Source organism: Lycorma delicatula, chromosome 7, assembly GCF_047948215.1.
Source record: "Lycorma delicatula isolate Av1 chromosome 7, ASM4794821v1, whole genome shotgun sequence".
Classification (NCBI taxonomy): domain Eukaryota; kingdom Metazoa; phylum Arthropoda; class Insecta; order Hemiptera; family Fulgoridae; genus Lycorma; species Lycorma delicatula.
Window position 1 is genome coordinate 79,746,487 of NC_134461.1, and position 21,268 is coordinate 79,767,754.

The 21,268-nt window shown below is 26.4% G+C and overlaps 1 protein-coding gene across 8 annotated transcripts in view; it reads left to right on the plus strand.

Moving 5' to 3' along the window:
* The window catches only part of poe (E3 ubiquitin-protein ligase-like protein poe), a 216,588-nt gene that overhangs the window by 125,352 nt on the left and 69,968 nt on the right, over window positions 1–21,268 (plus strand). For 5 of the 8 annotated variants that reach the window (XM_075371903.1, XM_075371904.1, XM_075371906.1 and 2 more), the window contains 7 exons: window positions 2,734–2,905; window positions 3,009–3,113; window positions 3,270–3,506; window positions 4,619–4,741; window positions 6,281–6,483; window positions 10,814–10,954; window positions 17,493–17,645. In XM_075371903.1, coding sequence (XP_075228018.1) covers window positions 2,734–2,905; window positions 3,009–3,113; window positions 3,270–3,506; window positions 4,619–4,741; window positions 6,281–6,483; window positions 10,814–10,954; window positions 17,493–17,645 — 1,134 coding nt within the window. The remainder of the gene's footprint in view (window positions 1–2,733; window positions 2,906–3,008; window positions 3,114–3,269; window positions 3,507–4,618; window positions 4,742–6,280; window positions 6,484–10,813; window positions 10,955–17,492; window positions 17,646–21,268) is intronic. The other 3 variants (XM_075371905.1, XM_075371910.1, XM_075371908.1) reach the window with 2 other exon arrangements.

The window sequence follows — 21,268 nt, forward strand, 5'->3', positions numbered from 1 at the left end:
TTAAGACATTTTAAAAATCAGTAAAGGCACCAAGCAAAACTTCAGATGAATGCTATGTAAAAACTAATTGTTGTAGACACACGCAAATAGAGGGGGATTGCTCGTTAGTTTCTACATTATACAGTGATAACAAAAGCACCAGAGAAAAGAAGTTAGTTTTTTCGTTTTAATCAGATATCATACTACCAATCATCATTGGGAAAATTTGTGTTATTGAAATTGAAATTTGGCAGATTTGGTTGTATAATCAGAGCGGTCATAAAAAATCAAGTTTTTCCTGAAGAAACCAAGAAAATTGAGTTTAACTACAATTTATGTAATCCTTTAAATGAGGTGAAAATGGAATAAAAATAGGTTACTTGCTGATAATACAATTGATTTTTTGATGGTTTAAATATGTGATTCAACATATCTGGCTAACAAATCATAGATTTGTAATACTTGTCTTGATCATGAAATTTTCACAAGATCCATCTTCAGTTGGTATTTAAATCTATAATTACATTAAAATAAATTGTTTTTATAATTTGTGAATTTTGAATTTGTTGAATCATAGAAAAAATTTATAAAAAACAGAATAAAAAACCATGATAATTATACGAAGTACAACAGCAGAAAAATAATAAAAATATTAATAATAGTTTCTACCCAAAATGCAATTACATAAATAAATTGTAGAAAAAATGACTAACTTATATGATAAAAATAAATCTAAAAAATCATATAAACCAAATAACCACATTATAATCACTTTATTTTTTAAAATAACAGTAAAAAAATGGGGAGGATTTAAGAGGAATATATCAAATTAAATGCAATGAATGTAATACAGGGTCTGGCATATAAATCTGATAATTTTGTAGTAATTGTTATGTTGGCACCACTGTCAATGAGAAGGTTGGGAGTGTTGGACATCGACAGGTCTATTCATTCTATTTCAGTAGTCAGTATGTCGTGGTCGGGTGAACAACGAGCGTTTGTGATTGAACTCTTTAAAATAATGACTCTGTTATTGTAACACAACGTTTATTTCGCAGACATTTTAATTTAAATTGACACGCATCTGTTCCTAGTAGGAATACAATATTGTTGTGGGTGAAGAATTTTAGGAACACATTGTCTGCTTTAAAAATGAAACCAACTGGACGAAAACGGATTGTGAGAACGCCTGAAAACATTAATGCTGTAAGGTTAGCTGTTACGCGGTCTCCACGACGTTGAGCAGCGAGACCTGCTGCTGCGCTAGCCATTTATGATTGAAGTGTATCATGAATTCTTCATGCCGACCTGAAATTCCATCTGTATAAGATGATGTTAGTGCAGCAACTTAATGCAAATGATTGGGCGTCTCGCAAAGCAGCTTGCGAGGTCATCCTCAAAATTGTCCACCAGGGTGCCATTATTCTTTTAAGTGACGAGGCACATTTTCATCTGTCAGGATTTGTGAATAAACAAAGTTATCGTTATTGGGCTTCGCATAATCTACGGCAAATTCTTGAAAAACCACTTCACAGTCAATATGTTACGGTGTGGTGTGCAGTTTCAAAGTTCGGCATAATTGGCCTATATTTTTTTGAGGAGTTAAATCGCAGAATAACAGTAACATCTCATCGATATGTAAATATATTGAATGAATTTCTGTGACCAAAACTGAATGACTTTCAAGGACATGAAATTTGGTTTTAACAGGATGGTGCCACCGCCCATATGGCGAGAATTGCAATGGATGTTCTGCGAGAAACCTTTCCTGAATGTTTGATATCCCGATTTGGCGACATTCCTTGGCCAACGCAGCGCGTTTACCTGATCTTGCTGTTTGTGATTTTTTTCTATGGGGGTATCTCAAACATAAAGTCTTCAGTAGTCGAACACAGTCAATTGCAGAACTCAAGGAGGCCATTCAACGAGAAATTGAAGCAGTTCTACAAGTGATGATTGAGCGAGCAGTGTCAAATTTTAGAATGAGGTTAAGTGAGTGTGTGAGGAGTAATGGAAAACATTTGGACAACATAATATTCAAATAAAAAAATCTATGTAAGTAATTCACAATAAATTGCAAAAATTGATCTTTAATTTGATATATTAAATGTTTTAATAGTATGAAACACAGTTTAATTATTATCCCTCAAAAATCGTCAGGTTTATATGCCAGACCCTGTATAATATTTATATATATGTTTATATATTGGTAAAATCAACAAAACATTTAAAAAGGTTTTACAGAACATTATGCAGCTTACAAAAACAAAAAAAGAGGTTTATCTAATGTAGCTGCCCATTTGTTAGGATTCAAACATAGTTACTGATTGCTAAAATAATTTAAAAATTTTGGAAGTTTATTATGTAATAATGATAAAAAAATGAATGTACTTAAGAAATATTTCATTTATAAATATAAACAAAAATATAAATTGATAAACTGTCAAATCACATTTGAAGATGATGATTTAATTAAAAACATAATAAAATAAATATATTGGGTGGCAGTTGTGACATTATAACAAAGTAAAAACAACATTTTAAATATTACATCATTTCAATATTGGACAGCAAAATTTGCGTATTCATTTAAACTAAAAAATTTATAAAACGTAACATTTTCGACAAGTTCAAAATTCAAAGTTCAAGTTACATATTAAATTTTATTAGCACATTGGTCAATAATGTAAAATTATACATATATATATATATACTTCATGTGACTGTTAATGGTATTTTTCTTATTTATAACAGGATCAAGCATTACTGAATTATGTTACATCTTCTTTAACATCATTAAGGAAAATTACCGATTCTAATGATCTAGATGCTGAAGCATTTTATCGCCTAGTTTTAATGACACGTGCTATAGCTGTTGCTCGTCCTCATAGTCTAGCAAAAATTTCAACTGATCTTAATGCACAAGGTAATATAAATTATATTATTTTTATATTATGAGTTATTACATTATTTATTTTTGTATAAGCCAGTAAATGTTTGATTTCACTTTGAACTTAATGTGATTTCAGGGTCTGATCATGGACAACACCTTGTTCATCACCTTACAGAAGTACTTTGGCGTTTACATCAGATACGACCATCTAACATTGCATTGGCATCAGTTTGTATACCAGGTCAGTAATCAGCTCAAATTTTTTACAAAATGATGTGTGTTTTCTGTTTGCTTTTGTGTCTTTATTGTTAACCAGTACATTTTGGTCTTCGAATCTTCATCATTATTTTGCATTTCTGTTGTTTATTTATTATTTTTATTAATTTTTTGCTCTTAGGATTGACACGTGTTGAAGCTACTGTACATTCTGTTGTGGAAATTGTTCATGCATTTACACTGGTTGATCAGTCAGAGAATTGTATATCAATGGCTTCAAAACTATATCTAGATCTTTTACTTTGTCAAGATACCATTGTCAGTTTTAGTGCTAAACAAGCATTTATTAGAGTTCTGCGACCTCGACTGAAACGACGGCGTGTATTTATACCAAGTCCACCTCACTGTACAACACCAGGTATTTGCTATTTTTTAATCTTTAATTACATTCTACTAATATTACATGAACAAATTTAAAAAAAATTATTAGTATGATTTTATAGAATGTTTTAAAATATAATTATTTCTGTAACATTTATGATCTATGTTTATAAATAATTTATCAGTCTTTGTGATCTTTCATTAATTGATTAATAGAAAAGTGTGGTTGATAGCAAATTCTTTTTGTCTTTACAGTTTACTAAAATTTACAATGAGTACTCCAGAAATTGCTGCCATTTTCATTGTAACTTCTTTTCTAACTGATTTTCCAGCCTAATTTTCATTTCTGATGTTAGTTCAATTTATAGTGTATATTTTTTATATATGTGTACATAAGTGTAGATTGTTATATTCTGTATAAGGGTTTTAAATAATTTTAAACCGTACGTCAGTGCTGCTTACTGTAAAAATGTGTTGCTTACTCTGAACTAATTGAATCTACAATTTCATCTGCATAAATTACATTGGGTTTCAATGGATAAATGTTAACCTATAAATTTTCATGTTGGAAGATATAACTTCTACAGCTTAACTGAAATTTTGTTTTGTTTTACTGTTTGTGATTAGGAGCAGGGATTATCAACACCTCCCCATTTAAATGATGGATGGGATCACTTGTATCAAGATGTTTTTTCTTTTTCAATTGTGAAAGAAGAAATTCCTGTTTTGCTTAAGACTTAATTTAATGGTGCTTAAAACTTTCCATAACCCAGGTTCACAATACTAGTTATTGAGAATTGCTATGCTTTTATTTAGGAGTGACTTGTAACAGGGCTCCTACAGCTGTAAGATTATGGCTTTTAACATTTATGCAACTGTCTGTATTTTTGGAATCATTTGTGAAATTTTAGACAGAGAAATAATATGTATAGCAGTGAAAAAAAATAGCTCTACAAATTGTCTTTAGAGGAATGATTGTTTTCTGTTGAAGATGGAATGTTTGCTAGTTTTTATTTTTTTTATAATGGTGAAGTCATATTTTTAATAATTTCAATAATAATTTTTAATAACTAATAATTTTTTGCCTTGTTATTATTAATTCTGTATCTGTCAGTGGTTTTTTTTATTAATTTTTTTATTGGTTTTAAGGTCCAGTTGAAAGAGAACGAGAAGGCCCTATATCACAGCCATCACAGGATTCTTCAGAAGCTGAACCTGCCCAGTTTGAGGTTGATGCTGTTGAGCCAATGGTTCTACTTGCACCTGATGCTGGTAAAGTTATTGTTATTTTTATTTATTTATTATCTTTTAACTCAGTGGAATATTTAAAATGAGGATTAATGAGTGATTTTTATATTATTCAATTGTGGTAATATTTTGATTAACCATTTTCTTTGATGTATATACATCTATGTTATGTATTACATGAGAAATCTAACAAACCACTTGACTTGTGGTTTTGACAAACCACAGACTTGAACAACTGTTCAAAATTCAGCAGACTAAATATTTGTAACTAAAGCCCATATTAGGTTATTGTTTTTTACTTTTTTAATTTATATTATTTGTCGTTCATTTTTGGAACCCATTGAACACAGAATCATGTACAAAACCATTTGAGAAATTTGCAGGAATAATTTGGAAAGTTCAAAGATAGTGAATTTTTTATTTTCGTGCTCTTTTTTGTCAGTTTCACTGACAAGATCATCACTCACAACAGAAGGCCTACCATTCTTCTCGTCTTAAGGATGTTTGCCCTTATGTTTTTTTTAAAAAATCGAACCCATTCCTGCACTACACGGTCACTTAAAGTGTTTGGGTCATACACAGTAGTACACAACTGACAATGGATGTCTGCTGCTGAAACATTTTGTGCCCAAAGAAATCTTATGACTGTACCCACCTTGCATGTCACGGAATGTTCTGTTGCAGCGCTCATGTTTTTAGATTATAACAAGCAAACAACCTAAAGTATGTGGCTCATATTGATGGGAATATGCTGATGTGTCAATGGCAGTGCCACTAACACTACCTACTAGTGCTAAGCTACAACAGTATTCTCATTATTTAATAGTCACACCTTGTATATCAATCTTTTTATTAAATTTTTTTTTTTTAAATGTGGACATTAAAAATATAATAATTGATTAGTAGTTTTTTATTCTTTTTCTTAATTTGATGTGATACCTAGAATATTATTGATTGAAATTATCACTTGTTTAAATTAATTAAAAAAAGCTTACACTAAAGTAAAGGTAGTAAAAAAAAAGTAAAAAGAAAAGGAGGTGTAAGCACGTTGCATGTCCATGTTTTTAGAGTTTTTAATGTTTGAGTAATAAAATTTTACATTGTCTTTATCATAGATGTATTTTTATTTAATTGGTTAAAATACTCGTTTTGCAGTATTTTGTTAATATTGGTTATTTATTTATTGATTTTTAATATCATATGACTGCAAATTTTTGTTTGTTCATTCCTCTATATCTACAAATGATATATGATAAATGATAAATGATATATGTTTGTCAGTAATTTATGTGAATTCTCTATTTTTAGATTTATTTCAATAAATGTTTAGTCTTGCTCTGTCTCTTTATTTAATGAATATAGTTAATTAGCTCCTTAGTTTTTATGTGTAACTTTCTTTGCTATGTTCTAAGTTTGAAAAAATTCTGTGATTTTACTTTAATATACTGCTATATGTTATTATTTATTAGCAAATAGTTAATTTTATTTATTTATTTTTATTATGCTATGTGTTCATTGATAGAATAATAAGACTATTTCTCCAAGATATCTTATTTATTTTAGTTAATGCAGGTGGTATAGCCAGTGGAGTATCAGTAAATGTGGAAGCACTGTTAGGTGCTGGTGGTTTCCCACCATTATTAGACATTCCACCAGATGCAGATGATGAAACCATGGTAGAATTAGCCATTGCACTCAGTCTTCAAGATCATGAAGGAGCTGCTAACCTTCAGGGTTTGGTTAATCTTGCTGGACCTGCACTACAGGTAATAATACTTGTTTAAATGGTTTGTTAACCTTTTCATAATGATACTTGTGTAACAAATAATTATGCTATGATCTAATGCAAAATAATTAAATTTTATCACAGAAAACTTAATTAGATTTGGTTACTAATTAATAAATATAAGTAAATTTATAAGTTAATAAAGTTAATAGGCTAGGATGGGTGGATATGTTAATCTAATTAAGTAATTAATTAGATTGACAAATCCACCCAACCTTGACTATTCTTATCCATGATTATTTTTACAGAGTTTTTTCATGTTACAAAGTTTTATAAAAAACCTGAACCTGAACTTCAATGAATTGAACGTAAGACAGCTTTCTTAGCAATTAATGAAACAATTCAATCTTTGATCAGATTATTTCAACCTGGCATCCCAATCCTTATGAAATCATAAGTTGAAGATAACCTCCTAACTTAGCAACACTGGAACTGAAAATCTTACTAAATGTTTATCATAAGATGAAACATTTTAGTTCAAGTTCTTATTTCCAGTAAGCATTACACTCCATCCTGTTTTTGATTATATCTTTATTTAGATTTGTGAGCTGACAAAACATAAAATTTAACTTGTACACAAAAATAAAATTTTGTATTTTTTAAAGAATAAATTTTTAATAAACAAAAAATAAACAGAAACAATGATGTGATACCTAGATTGCGAGAAAATGTACTAGGACATGTTGCTTATGCTTCTCTTTCGATTTTTACAAAAAAAATTACAATAACTCAACAAATCAAAAAATATTACTAACAACGATGAATAATACACATTACTTAGAAAAATAAAGAAAAATGACAATAACACATTTGACTCAGTACTTCCATAACTAGTCTACTTGAGATCGTAGAACCACTATTATGTAACTACTTGTAGACATCAGAACTTAACAAAATATCTTATTAATACTTATAATACTAAGGAATTGACCAATCCAAAATTAATTTTAAACATAATTTGTCATTATAACATGTTACATTTTCAATAATAATATTTTTTAATGTTACTTAAAAAAAAACCGACTGAAAAGCAATCTTAATGATTGCTTAACTAATGAGTCATGCTGCTATTAATTTAACTTTTACGTTTTTAAAAAAATATCGTCTGTCAATGTATTAAGGAATCCATATAACAAAATAATTTATAATAAAATAAAATACAAATAAATTCACCAATTTAAATTAGCCAATTCAATTTAATTAAAATTTAGGTCAGAATTTACAATGGTTACAGATAATTGACCTGGAGTTACGTCTTAGTAGTTTAAAAAAATGCTGCTAGATTATGTACAAAACATAAACATGATATAATTGTGTGCTGCTCTTGGGGAGAGAACTTGCACACATTCAACTGGCTGCTCGGAATGGGGGAGGGGGGTGGCGGCATTGTGGTTTGTGTGAACTCAGATTAGCTTGTTATGATGATTTATTTGAACTAATACTTCAATTTTTGAGAAAGCACAGAAAAATATTTAAAATGTCAATTTGTAATTAACATTAAACCTAATTTAAAAATGAAATGAAATGAACTTAGTCTTGTTATGAGTTTGAAATTGCTTCACAAATTGCTCCAACAAAATGGAGTCTGGATTACAGCGTGATGTTTTAAAAACAAGTTAGGTATGTCAAGGAGTAGTTAATTGCTCTGACATTAATAGAGTTACTTGAGTTTACTGTTTTGAAGGCGGGTGATTTCAACTTTGCTCATTCTCTCTCTTCACCATTTAACTTAATACATTCAAAATTTAGTATTATTTGGCCTAATGAAAATGAAGGTTTCAGTGGCTTTACTGTCAATTGTGAAGATTAGGCTGGCATTAGACTATCTTAAAAACAATCCTTGGTTTTGCCACATTGAGATAAATGAAAATAGTTTGCAATTGTTGCCTAACAGAAATTATTTTCAGCTAATTTATAAAAGAATGCAGTACTCAAGATAATACTATAGAGAAGCATGAAATTTATTGCTTTATGACCTTGATTAATTTATTTGCTTAGTAATGTAACAGATTCTGCCATTCTGGATCCCTTGACATTTCCATCAGAAATAATCAGGAAAAAATTAATAATATCCATCAGAATGATATTTTACTGAGATGGATGTATATTTATATATCGTAAATTTCTCACTTTGCCTTAGAGATACAAGAATAAAAAACAAAAAAATATTTTTTTATTTAAAATAAGTTATATTTTAAATATTTAATGATATTTAAACATTTTAAGTATTCAATGATGTATAAAGGTGTTTGGTTTGAAAAACAACTATGCCTGTTTTTTTTACTCTCAAGAGAACAGTTTAAGTTATTAATAAGAGAAATTACTACTTTTCCATTTTGTCATTTAATTAAAATTCAAACTTAAGAACAGCATGTTATCATTGGTGCATATTGTTATCATTGGTCTCATGAATTTTTTGAAATGGTAGTTTAGATGGTACAATTACTGGTTTATTAAGCTTAGTGCTGTTGATCTATATTGGAGTGACCTATTTCTGTCTTTAAATTCTGATATTCAAATTTGCAGCATAAAAGTAAATTTTTTCTAAATCTAGACTGGCAATTTTTCTGTGGCAGATTTAGGATTCTCATAAATAGATATTTTGAAAAACAGTTTAATGTTAGAAATTTCTGATAACTTAACAGTGAAAGTATGCATGGACCCTTTGGATTGAAAGTATTCCTGATATGAAAAATTGAACAGTAAATAATGAACAAAACTTAATGAAACAATTCAATCTTTAATCAGATTATTCAACCTGGCATCCCAATCCTTATGAAGTATGTGAGATCAGTTCTCCTAAACTACATTTACACCAATAAAAGAATTGATTATAATCATTTAATAAGTGTAGTTCAAATGCATAAGTGCAGCCTCTTTTACATTTGTCTTTCTAGAAAAATGGCACTATGGTCAGTAGACTTAAATTCCCAAAAGATTTTAAATAGAAACACAATCATATTTGTATTAAGTATTCTGGAGTACATTTCAAAATAGAATAAATCATGCAAATTCTCATAAAAATATGGCATGTTACTACAAAAATGCTTAGATTGTTTCATATCATGTTGCATTGATTATATTGCAAAGTATGCTACTAAGATCAAACCCCAAGTAAACATATATGAAGGATTATTTGAAGCAGTCTGTGATAATGATACTATTTATTAGCAAATTCAAAATATTTTATTTTAGTTGAAGAGAATTGAGTTTTTTTTGTTTTTTATTGGACAGCCTTATTACAAATCATCCCAACAATTCAATATTATAAATTTATCCAATTGTTCTTGGGAGCAGCTAGAGTTAAATCAGAATGGTAAAAACATTACCATAGCCATTCCAGTTGAAAAATCTATGTAAGAGTTACCAGAGTAGAGAGAACTATACTTTTAAGAAAATTCATACATATGTTTGTAAACTTAACAATAATTTTGAGTAACTACTTCTACAAATATAAACAATGAAGAACTTTTTAGGAAATAAGTTTTCTCAAATGTTCTGCCCATTCGGACATGGAAATAATTTTATTGAAGCAATAAATTTCAAACAATTTGTGCAGAATTTAGAAGAATCTGACAAGTTTGAAGAATTTAAAAGTGAGGATTTAAATGAGAGGGAGACTAGATCTGAATGCAAGTTTGTGGTGTTCTCTGAATAATAACAATTAGGATATTGATTGTGTCAGGAGAAAAATTGATATAGACTTTAATTTTGAAAAATTTGTTGAAAAAAAAATAGCTTAATGCCATATCCAGAATAATGATTGAACCTATAATTTTACAGAACTTCACTTTTCAAATGATTAACATAATGTAATAAATATTTTGGTAGATAAAATCATATTTATAAATAACTCTGTAAATAATATACCAGTCACGCTTATAGTTGTTCAGGGAAAGGCTGGATCTGAAAAGAGTGCACAGATTCATCATATCACTGGCACGGCACGTTAAATCAAACATTGGTTCATACTTCACATCTACTTCTAGCTGTACTGATTTTACAGTAGTTGTAAATATTAATTTATAAGAATTCATTCAAAACTTATATTAGAGAAGTCAACATTTTTGAAACTCAAGACCTTATACTCTCCTTATTTTACAAGAAAATATGCAAAAGATTGTTAATTTATAAATATTGATGAATAACATTGTTTTGTTCCAGTATAAAATATCTACTTAAATATTTTTTAAATGTTTAGTAGTACTTCTACAAAAATAATAAATTTAGCCATGAAACATTTAGCCATGACAACTGAGTCCAATCAAAGCCCAGTTTTTTGCTAGTTGTAATAATTCTCTTTTTTTCAGGGACTGGCTCAAGTTGCTCAATCTCAGAACCAAGAAGCGGGCCATTATTCAGACACTACAGCTTCAGCAGGGGGCTCTGATGATGAGGGTTCTACTGCAGCCACTGATGGAAGTACATTAAGAACTTCTCCAGCTGAACAGGTTTGTTGTTTTCTCTTCACTGTTATCTATATGTTATCTCATAATATCTTTTTTATTATGAGTCTTATCGGGTTACATTGTAATTATCTTTCTTCATATTATTTGATATTCACAATTAATGAATTGTGAATTAATGAATTTGCATTAATCATTAATGCAAATTTTTGTCATAAAAACAAACATCTGGAGTATTATTGTTGTTTTTAACATTTTCATTCAAACCCTGTTATATGATCTTTCATTTTCATTAATTATTCAAGTTTGTTCATGTTTACTTACGTGCAAGTAAATTTTTCATCAAACTTGGAATTAATTTTTGTATATCTATCCAGTGGGCTGCAGTAAATATATTATAGGAGCTACCTTAATGTTAGGTAAAAATTTATGATAATCTTTTCTCATTTCATGATCCTTAAAACTACCATTCAAATTTTTATAAGTTAGAACTTACTTTATGTGAATAATTCATAGCTTATTGTAGTAATACAATACAAACAATTTTTATCTGAATTTCTTTAAAATTTCTTAAACATTTTTCTTTATTTTTTAGTTGCCGCTTCCTTCTTCAATTTGTTTTTTGTTTTAAAGTCATTTAGTATTTAAATTTAAATACTGTTGGTAGATTACTTTTTTTAGCAACTGTTTGTTATTAAATGTACTCGTTTATTTTGTGTTTAGTTATTATTATTAATGTTTATAACCGTAAACAAGTATTTTAACTTGTTATATTTTGTTTGATTTACATCTTATTTTTTTCAGCAAGTTTTTAATTGATTTTTTTTTTTAGTTTTATTGTTATTTTATAAAGTAATCTATAAGATTATTTTGAATATTTTTTTGTTACTAATCTACTTTATATATGTAAAAGAATATTCTGCAGTTTCTATTTTTTTTTTCAACATTATATGCTGGTTTCATTTTTGCTGATTTATAAGTTTTTTTCTGAATTCTTGCACCATCTTGTTAATTTTATATCCACTATGGTTTTTTTTTAATCTTTTTGACATCTTTCATATGATATATTTGTTTAAAATATTTATTCATTCATCAGAATTTCAGGTCTATTTTAAAGTTCATTTTCTGCAGTTATGTTCCATTTTACCACATTTGCTTTTATTGTCTGATCAATTTATTTTTCATATTCTCCCATTAAGTCTTTTGTTGATCCCTTTTTATTGTTGAATGATATGAGCCATTGCTCTCTCCTTATTAAATACTTCATTAAACGTTCAGTCCTACTGTTTGAATTTGTTCAATAGTAATACAAATATAGTTTTTATAAATAATACAAAAATGTTATTTATCTGCTTTCCAAAGGTTAATCTATTTGCATATGTGTGTGTATATATATATATATATATATGAAACAATCTGTATAAAAATTTAAAAATAATATCAGTAAAATACATCATATGGAAGAGCATCATGAACTGTAGTGTTAAAAAAAATACTAAGAAACATTTTTCTACTGTTATATTGCTTAGATCTTTTAATTTTATTTAATATTGGGTTTGGTTGCAGTATATTTTAGGACCTATTAAAACATGAAGTTATTGTAAAAAAATTACATTTTCTTATAGCTTGGAAAAATAAATTTTTTATGGTATAGTTTCCTAATTACAGTTAAGTTTGATGAAAAATAAAAGCTATGTATGTAATTAATTGTGACACAAGCTTTCTTATATTAATACTAACAAAAACTGGTGACTAATGTTAGCTGATGTAGCATTATTAATATGCTCAATCCATGTTATACTGATTTTTACAGAATAAAATGTTGCTGTCTTAGAGTTACTGTACTATATATGGTTGAGTTTTTAATAACTGTTAAAAGCCATTTTGAGAGATATTATGCTCAAGTATCATAACAAATAAATAGCTTTCTTAACTGGAAGATTATTATAAATGTTAGTATGAAAAAATCAAAATCAAAATTATAATTTTTAGGTAAAATAAGAAACTGGTTGTTAAACTCTGGGCAAAACATGTTAAAAATAAAAGAAAATTTTGGTAGTAAGAAAACAAGTTTTTTATTTTACTTTAATATTTTCAATATTTCATCTCTCTATTTATAATCTTTATAAATTAGAATATATGTTTCCATGCTTACTTGAAATTTATGAACTGCTAGACAAAATAAACGATTTAACTACTGATTTTTTTTGGGAAAGGTTTTAGGTAAATTATTATTACAGCTAATTCCTTGATAAAAATAATACAGCTTCAGTGTTGTATTTTGCATCATTTTCTGCCTAGAAAATGAAGAAATAACTGTATGTTTCTTATAATCTGAATTCTTTTAGTATTTCATTTATTCGATTTTATCAAAATTGTATGATCAGTTTTTTCATAATAATCTAACATAATATAAAGTCAAATAATTTGAATTCTATTAGAATATATATTTTTCAATAAAGAAACACTTCTAAGTTTTATTTTAAATAAAAAAGTCATAGAATACTTAAAGAAAGTTATAAATGTACCATGAAAACTCAATAATTGGTTGACAATTTTTCAAAATCAAGAACATTTGACATTTTACAGTCAAATATTTTTTAGGATATTTTGGGTTGCTGTCTAAATTAGATTCTGGTTGAAGATAGCTTTATGATTGATTGTAATGGGTGAAATTTGAAAGATAGCATGAAATGCTATCTTTCAAATATAGAAATATAATCATAAATTAATTATATTTTCTGCTCATTTTTTTAAAAAAGTGAGTTTTATCATTTATAGAAATTGTAAATAACTGTAAGCTTTACAGTTACTGAAACTTCAATTAACAATAAGTTAAAAACTTGAGTTTCTTTACTTATATAATTTGAGTATTGAAAAATAATACATAAGTATATTACATGTCCCATACATAAGTTGAATTATTTTTATTTATTTAGATTTTTATATATACTGAATCATACACTGTTGGCAGAATTAATTGTTGATACAAACTGCTTTGTAATTATTATTTGATTTTGTAGAAACTAACCTATTAAATTTTATTAGAATATTCTTCTCAATACAGGCCAAGAGAATTATTATGTAAATACATTATCTCTGAGCAAATAAAACAAAATGAAAATAAACTTTGGTATCAAATTTATCAAACAGCTGAAATAATATCTGTTGTTGGATTGATGTTTTTTATTTATCTTCAACAGTAACTGTTGAAGATAAAAAAAAAACTTGTTTTATATAATTTATAATCTTTTATATCAAATTTATTTAAAATCTTTTTATAATTTTATTATGTTTGCCGTAAAAATTAATATTCTATTTCATTTAGTTTTAATGTTATCATTTATGACATTATAAGTAATTTTATTAGATTAGACCTTTTTAAAGACTAGTGTAAAAAAATATAATGATAATAAAAATAAATAAAATGTAGCAAATAATAATAAAGATGGAACAGTTTTTATAAATTATGTAGACCATAGTTGAAAAAAAAATTAAAGTTGTGTTATATAGACAAAGTTTTAAAACTGCAATTACAGATGAATTAATACAAGATGATTAATTATTTTTAGCTCTTTTAAGAGATGTAAATAAGTTTGATGGGAGGTATTACTAATTCATCATGTAATGTTCAAGGAACTTTTTGGTGTCAAACAATGCTTTTGGTGCTCTCATAATGGATTTGAGATTAAATCCTGCCTCTGTCAGTTGTTTGACATTGAGTGCATTTATTTATTCTTTGGTGTGGTTATGGAATAAACTTACTAAAAATATTTTTAAAACTGTAGACCTTAAATTGTTGATATAGCATATTTACAGTTAATAATGTTTAAAATCATTCACTTTTACATCATAAAGAATGTATTTGAATTTTTTATTTTAACTCTAAAATTTGAAAAATTTTTAGGGGTCATTTGTAGGGAAATATTAATACAATACCCCTTTTTTCAAGAGACTGCAAAGACACATCTCTAAGTTTGTAAATATTACTTTTTGGTCAGCAGCATCCTGGCTGTTATTAGAAACGTAGAAAGCAACACTTTTTAATGCATCAGTATAGACTGAATACATCTCAGCCTAACAATTTTTTACATATTCAGAGTAGCTCTATTTTAATTTCATATTTGTTTAATTGTGTAATTTTTTTTTTGTAAAATTATATTAAATGTTTTAAAAGTGTGTCATGTCTTACCTTTTTTTTGTATATTGGAATTAATTTTTTTTTATTGTAGATGATATTAACTTCAGTGTTTATAAAATTTAAAGTTGATCTATTTATTTTAAGCTGTATTTATTTATTTTTCTAATATTTAATAAAATATCATGAAGATTTTTAAAATTAGCATAAGTAAATAATAGTTCAAAAGTGGTGCTGTCCCTCCACTTAAATAAAAATATGCTATTTAAAGAGTTATGAAGTAAGGTTTAAATTCATTAAATATTTGTATTTTTAGGTCATAACTAAATTGTAGATTTAATTTTTGTGTTAAATTTTTTTAACAGTTACTTTTTTAAAAGATCCATTTATCAAACTATACAGAAACTTGTTTTGACAGAACATTGACATTTTCATTTTTCATCAAAATTCATTTACCTTTTTCTTTTTTTTTTTACCCATTAATCATAATATTTTTTTATTGCTGATTTAGTATATAAAAGAACTATTTCAGTTATTCCATAAACATTTTATATAATGATTAATGAGGCAAATTATGTTTATATGTAATTTGCATGAGTAATAAGGGTAGATTATTTTATTTTGATGATTTTTATTTATGGTATTATTGAATGGTCTAAGAATTGAATTTCTTAAAATATTTTTTTTTTTTCATTTTTAGTTTTTTACACTACTTAATAGTATTGAAAATGTAAAAGAATAATTCTTCTGTAATTTTTAAAGTTGAAATTTATAATTTTATTTTAATATCTAAAAAATGTTCCTGTATTTTCTTATTTTCCTTGTTTAATTTCTTTAGAATTTTCTGATAAAATGGCTCATTGGTATGTATTTTTGTTTAAATGACATTACATCAATACGTTTAGGTAAATTAAATTAACCCTTTAAAGCCTAATAATATATTTTTTTATCTCTCAAATTTTATTTTTTTAAAGAAATGAATAAATTTAAACCATTTTCATTATTTACTGTAATTACTTGGTTTTATTCTTCAACTTACTTTTAATTTGATTCTATAATCATTTAAATGTTTGTTGAGGACCAAATAAATCAAGAAAGATGTTAAAAATTAACAAAAAGGCCACCCTCGGTTCAGTTGCTTTCTGTAATCAGAATTGTTTATTACTGACAAACCTATCAAACTCTAATAAATGAATAATACTTTTATAAACTGATAGTATATGTGTCCCATTCTTATCATCACAATTCTTATTATTTTTATAATTTTTTAATCTGCTTACATTTTGTAAAACAGAACATAATTTCAAGTTAATTTCATTAAAATTGGTCCATTGGTTTGACCAATAGTGCATTGAAATAAATATCTTAAGAATGAAATAAAATATAACCGTCTTGATTGTGGTACAGTCTTGTTAAAAATTGTTTATAAATTCTATTAAAGGCTATTGGTAATAGTATTACTGCCAAACAGAATAGCTTTTTGTATGTAATTTCCATCTATACATGTTTATATGACCATGGAAGTTTTTTTATAGTTAGATAATTAAATTTTCTTCTTTCTTAACATAAAATTAAAAATATTTTAAATTTTAATGCAACAATATTATTACACATTAGGACAAGCAGTAGAAACAACAAAAAGAATTTTAAAAATGTCTAATTTTGTTGGTGAAAAATATTTAAAAATTTTTTTGTATTGTTCAATATTTTTTTTACAAAAGTCATTTGATGCAAATTCGTACCAAATTAAAAAAAAAAAAAAATTGTAACCCACTGCTATCAATTTTATTGTGTATAAATATTTGTATTGTGTTAGGTTAAACAAAAAAAGAGTTACTTTTGTAGTTATCAATCAAGACTTTTTCTACTCAAAAAAATAATTAAACATTAAAATTACCTCTAAAATTAAATTAAATGATTAAAGTTCTATGGTTACCTGGTATGTAACCATAACCACAAACTGGAGTTTTATTTAGTTTTTAACAATAAAAAATAATCATATGAGTATTTAAAATTAGGAAATTAGAATGTTAATTATTTTATATCAAATCTAGTACTGGTAATAAATATGAATAAAAAATATAAAAAACCGTTGATTCAAGTCTTCCAACTCAGGTGTCAACTGTGACATTATTGCAATGTCCTTTTGTCACTATTTTAAGGTTAAATGTATTACCAAACTAAATCCTTTTTTTCTTTCTGAATGTTTCTTCTTTTTGTTATTAAAAATATTTATTTTCACTGTTTATTCATATCAGTTTCTGGTATCTAGGATTGTTAGTTGTTTTAATACTTAACTGAAGAAATATTTTATTGGTATTTAAAGGGTTAATTATAATTAATAATAGTAATAATATTTAAGAATAATGTGAGATAGGGGTTGAGAATTTTATGAAAATGTTTTAAAAGGGGAAAAAAGAGTTAGGACAGTTGTATCATTTATAGGGTGGGTCCGAAAGTGGGGGCAGTGGTGTGGACAGCATCACAGGTGAACACAACGTGTCAGGACGCAGCTCTGCGTACGGTGACAATATCCAAGAGGCATTGGTCGGCACGCGCAGCGAGACCAGCTCTTTAGGTGCTCCTATTGGCTTTCAAGTAGGTTTAAACTCTAATTTAGATATAAAAATCAACTTGAACGCGATTGCTTTTCTTATAATTTAATAATTGATCTACTTTTATTATTAATTACTTACATTCTTAGTTATTAATTTTATCTACCTTTAGCTGCTTAATTAAAATATTTATCTAATAACTGAACTACTGGTAAATATCTAAGCCAATTGAGGTAAATTATTATTATAAAATTATTGGTAAATAGCAAAGTGCAGTATGTTGAAGTAATAAAAGGGTAAGTTACATCTTGTTTTTTTATTATTGTTGTAAAACAGTTTTTTGTAACAAATCTCTTATTTAGTAAAAAAATTTGTTTCATAAACAATATTCAAATACATTTAACACAGTAACAGAAACATTTATATATATAACAAAAGAATGATAGTTTGTGAATAGTTTTGTTTTCTTACATTTTTTTTATTTTTCAGCTGAAACTAAATGTATTATAAAAAACACTGTTATTAATGTTGTGTTAGAAAAAAACTACTATACTTTATTACTACATTATTTTTATTCTTATATAAAAATGATAATATAAATTGCCTGCTAACATTTCATAAGACATGTTTCATTTGATATATTATAACAATGTGTGGTAACGTTCTTTTTATTTTATTTAAGTAGTTTTAAAAATAAGAAAAAAAAGTTTTACAGATAGGCATGTGTTTGTGTTCATATACGTTTAAGTAAAATCATAATAATTTTTGTTCAACACATGCATCAAGTACCAGGCTATATTTGCTTGTTGATGTTTGATTGTATATGTATAATTGCATAAAAGTTTTATTTCTTATTCTTAATGAACTGGATTCTTCATATATATATATCTATATATATTGCACTGTAACAAATTTCCAGGCTGTAATCTAAACTTATATTTTTATCTATTGCCATTTCTCTCCATCTTTCAAACCTTTACCTATCTTGCAATCAGTGTAATATTTTTCAAGTAATTTCATATATTTTTGTTTACTTTTTTATACAATACCAGGTCATCTAAATACACCTCTACAGACATTATTCTTTTACTCACACTAAATAATAACATCTTAATTACATACTCATTTTCAGTTGCACTCATTTCAGTGTGTAATTTCCATTTCATATTTGATTCAATTTATTTCCTGTCCAAAAGTTGATAAAAATTTTTAATTTTTTGAAAATTTCTCAATTATTCTTATTTGTTTCCCATGTGTTTTACTCACAGAAATAAGAATTGTAATTATGGATAATAAGTTTTTCACATTATGTTACTTCGAATTCAGTATTAGTTTTCAGGTTTTATTGTGAATAAGGTAGCTTTACACTCTCACTGACATAGCTAAGTTTTATATACTTGATTATAATAAAGTATACTTATTTCATTGTTATCTTTCCGGTTTTCCTTTATATGTTTTTCTTTCTTAGTTTTATGTGTAATTCCTGTATAAATCTCTTTGTGCTGTAATATGACTGTAATAATTATGACACCATGGTCATTGTTTCATCTGAGGTTCTGAAATTTCTCATTCCCGTTATATAAATCTGCTTACTAGTTAGTTTTTTAATATTAGTATATTTATGGTCTTTTTTAAATTACTTGGGTTTTAACAGATATATTTCTTATGCAATGTGTTGTTTTACCATGTAAATTAGACTGTGAATCTCTCCTGCTTAAAGAAAGCATAAGAGGTTTATTTTATAATTATATGTTATTAACAACATCCACGTTTTTTATTTATTTTGAAACTGTGTTCTATAGTCCATGAACTTTTATGTCCATTTTTTAATTTTAACCGTAGAGTACGTATTGTACTGAAACTTTGTACAATCTCTCATTTCAATTTAATGTTTAATTTCAATCTTAACGTTTCTGCCAATTTTGGATTTATATAGATGGATCAAGATCTTACTTCTTCATGAATTCAATAAGAATTTAGAAATATTTTCTTTTCAGTAAATACTGTAGTTAAAACTAGGAATATAAGTTCGGAAGCAAAACTTAATGGAAAATTAATACCATTATCGTTGAAAAAATAAGGTTAATACTTTACATTAACAACTCAGCATCAATTAAAATGAACTAAAGCTGAATGTTCTTTTTTTTTCTGTAATGGGTGATTTTAAATATGTATTTTAATCATAATTATCCATTTTTTTTAAATAATTTTTTATTGTGTGTAGCTGTGATTTTGATGGCTTTTTTATAGTCGTAATTATTGACTTATACTGTTTGTGTAATCCATCTTTAATATTATTTTATAAACGCTGCATGATCTTTCAGATTTTTATTGTTTAGAAAGGTTTAAATTATTTAAATTCAGTTGTGAAAAAAATGTATAAAAAGTATAAAGAATGTGTGATAAATATATGATTACTGTAGAATCATAGTTGTTCTCATTAGAATATTAATATTAAATTTTTTTATGCTGAGCATCTGTATTTGTCAAATAAAAAGTATAACCTTCTGTATCATATAATTTTTTTGTTTGTGTATCATAATATAAAATGTAGCATTCTTTGTTCTTTGACTTAGTGTTTTATTGTGCAATTATAAACTATATATTTTCAATTATTAGTAATATTTTGTTTCTTGATGTGAAGTAAATCAAAATTTTTGAGAGAACATCGTTTTTCATTATTGCAAGATAAAATTTTCAATGACTGAATTGGTTTTTTAATTTATGGTTTGCCTAATTTAATCGGTTTTCTGCCCTTCTCTGCCGTTTTTCTTATAATTATATATTCAGTAAAGCACATCTCAATTGGTAGTTGTGATAGTCAAAATTTTGACTTTTCTGTATGCTTCAAAAAAATGCTTTTAAAAATTCTATCAGGGAACTCTTTCTTAATGTTTAGTTAAAACTCTGATGCTGTTCAGTACAATAAGTATCATGCTCGGTCAACAGTAGGTTGATTGCAAATTTAGTCTTGCTTGAGGCAATTTACAGAACCGTATTTGTTGATTTTACCTTTGTATATCTCCTCTGAAGGTGCATTGATAATACATTTTGTATAAGCTTAACCCAAATAAGTATTATATTACAAGTTTTTTTAATTTATTGTTGACATTTCAATTGAAGACATTTTAAGATCAAATTTTGTTACAGTAATCACTATCTTGAATTTATTTCCTTTATTTTTAATTTAACTAAAATTTTTATTCAGCCTTGCAGTGTCATTTGTTGGTGGTATCTATAAAAAAAAAAAACAATATAATAGTAGATTATATCAGTTTTACATTTCTTTTAATTATAATGAATGTTTTAGGTATTTAATAGCAAATTTATAAAGAAAACTGCATGCAGCTTGGAGTTATAGTGTATTACTGTTAAAGCATGTTTGTATGATTTAAATGAATTATAAATAATCTTATATAATTTTTACTCAGTAGTTTTGCCTTTTTTTTACTTAAAATGTAATCTTTTTTGTCACTGTAGATTAAAAGTAAAACTATATGTAAATTTCTGAAATGTTAATATTATATATATATGTGTGTGTGAGATTATTAACTTATATGTAATTTAAGTTTATTTTTCTCTTGATTGGATAGAATTAAATATGACATATTTTACTTAAAATTATTATCTTTACTAATCTCGTGGGTTAACCAGTCAACTATACTA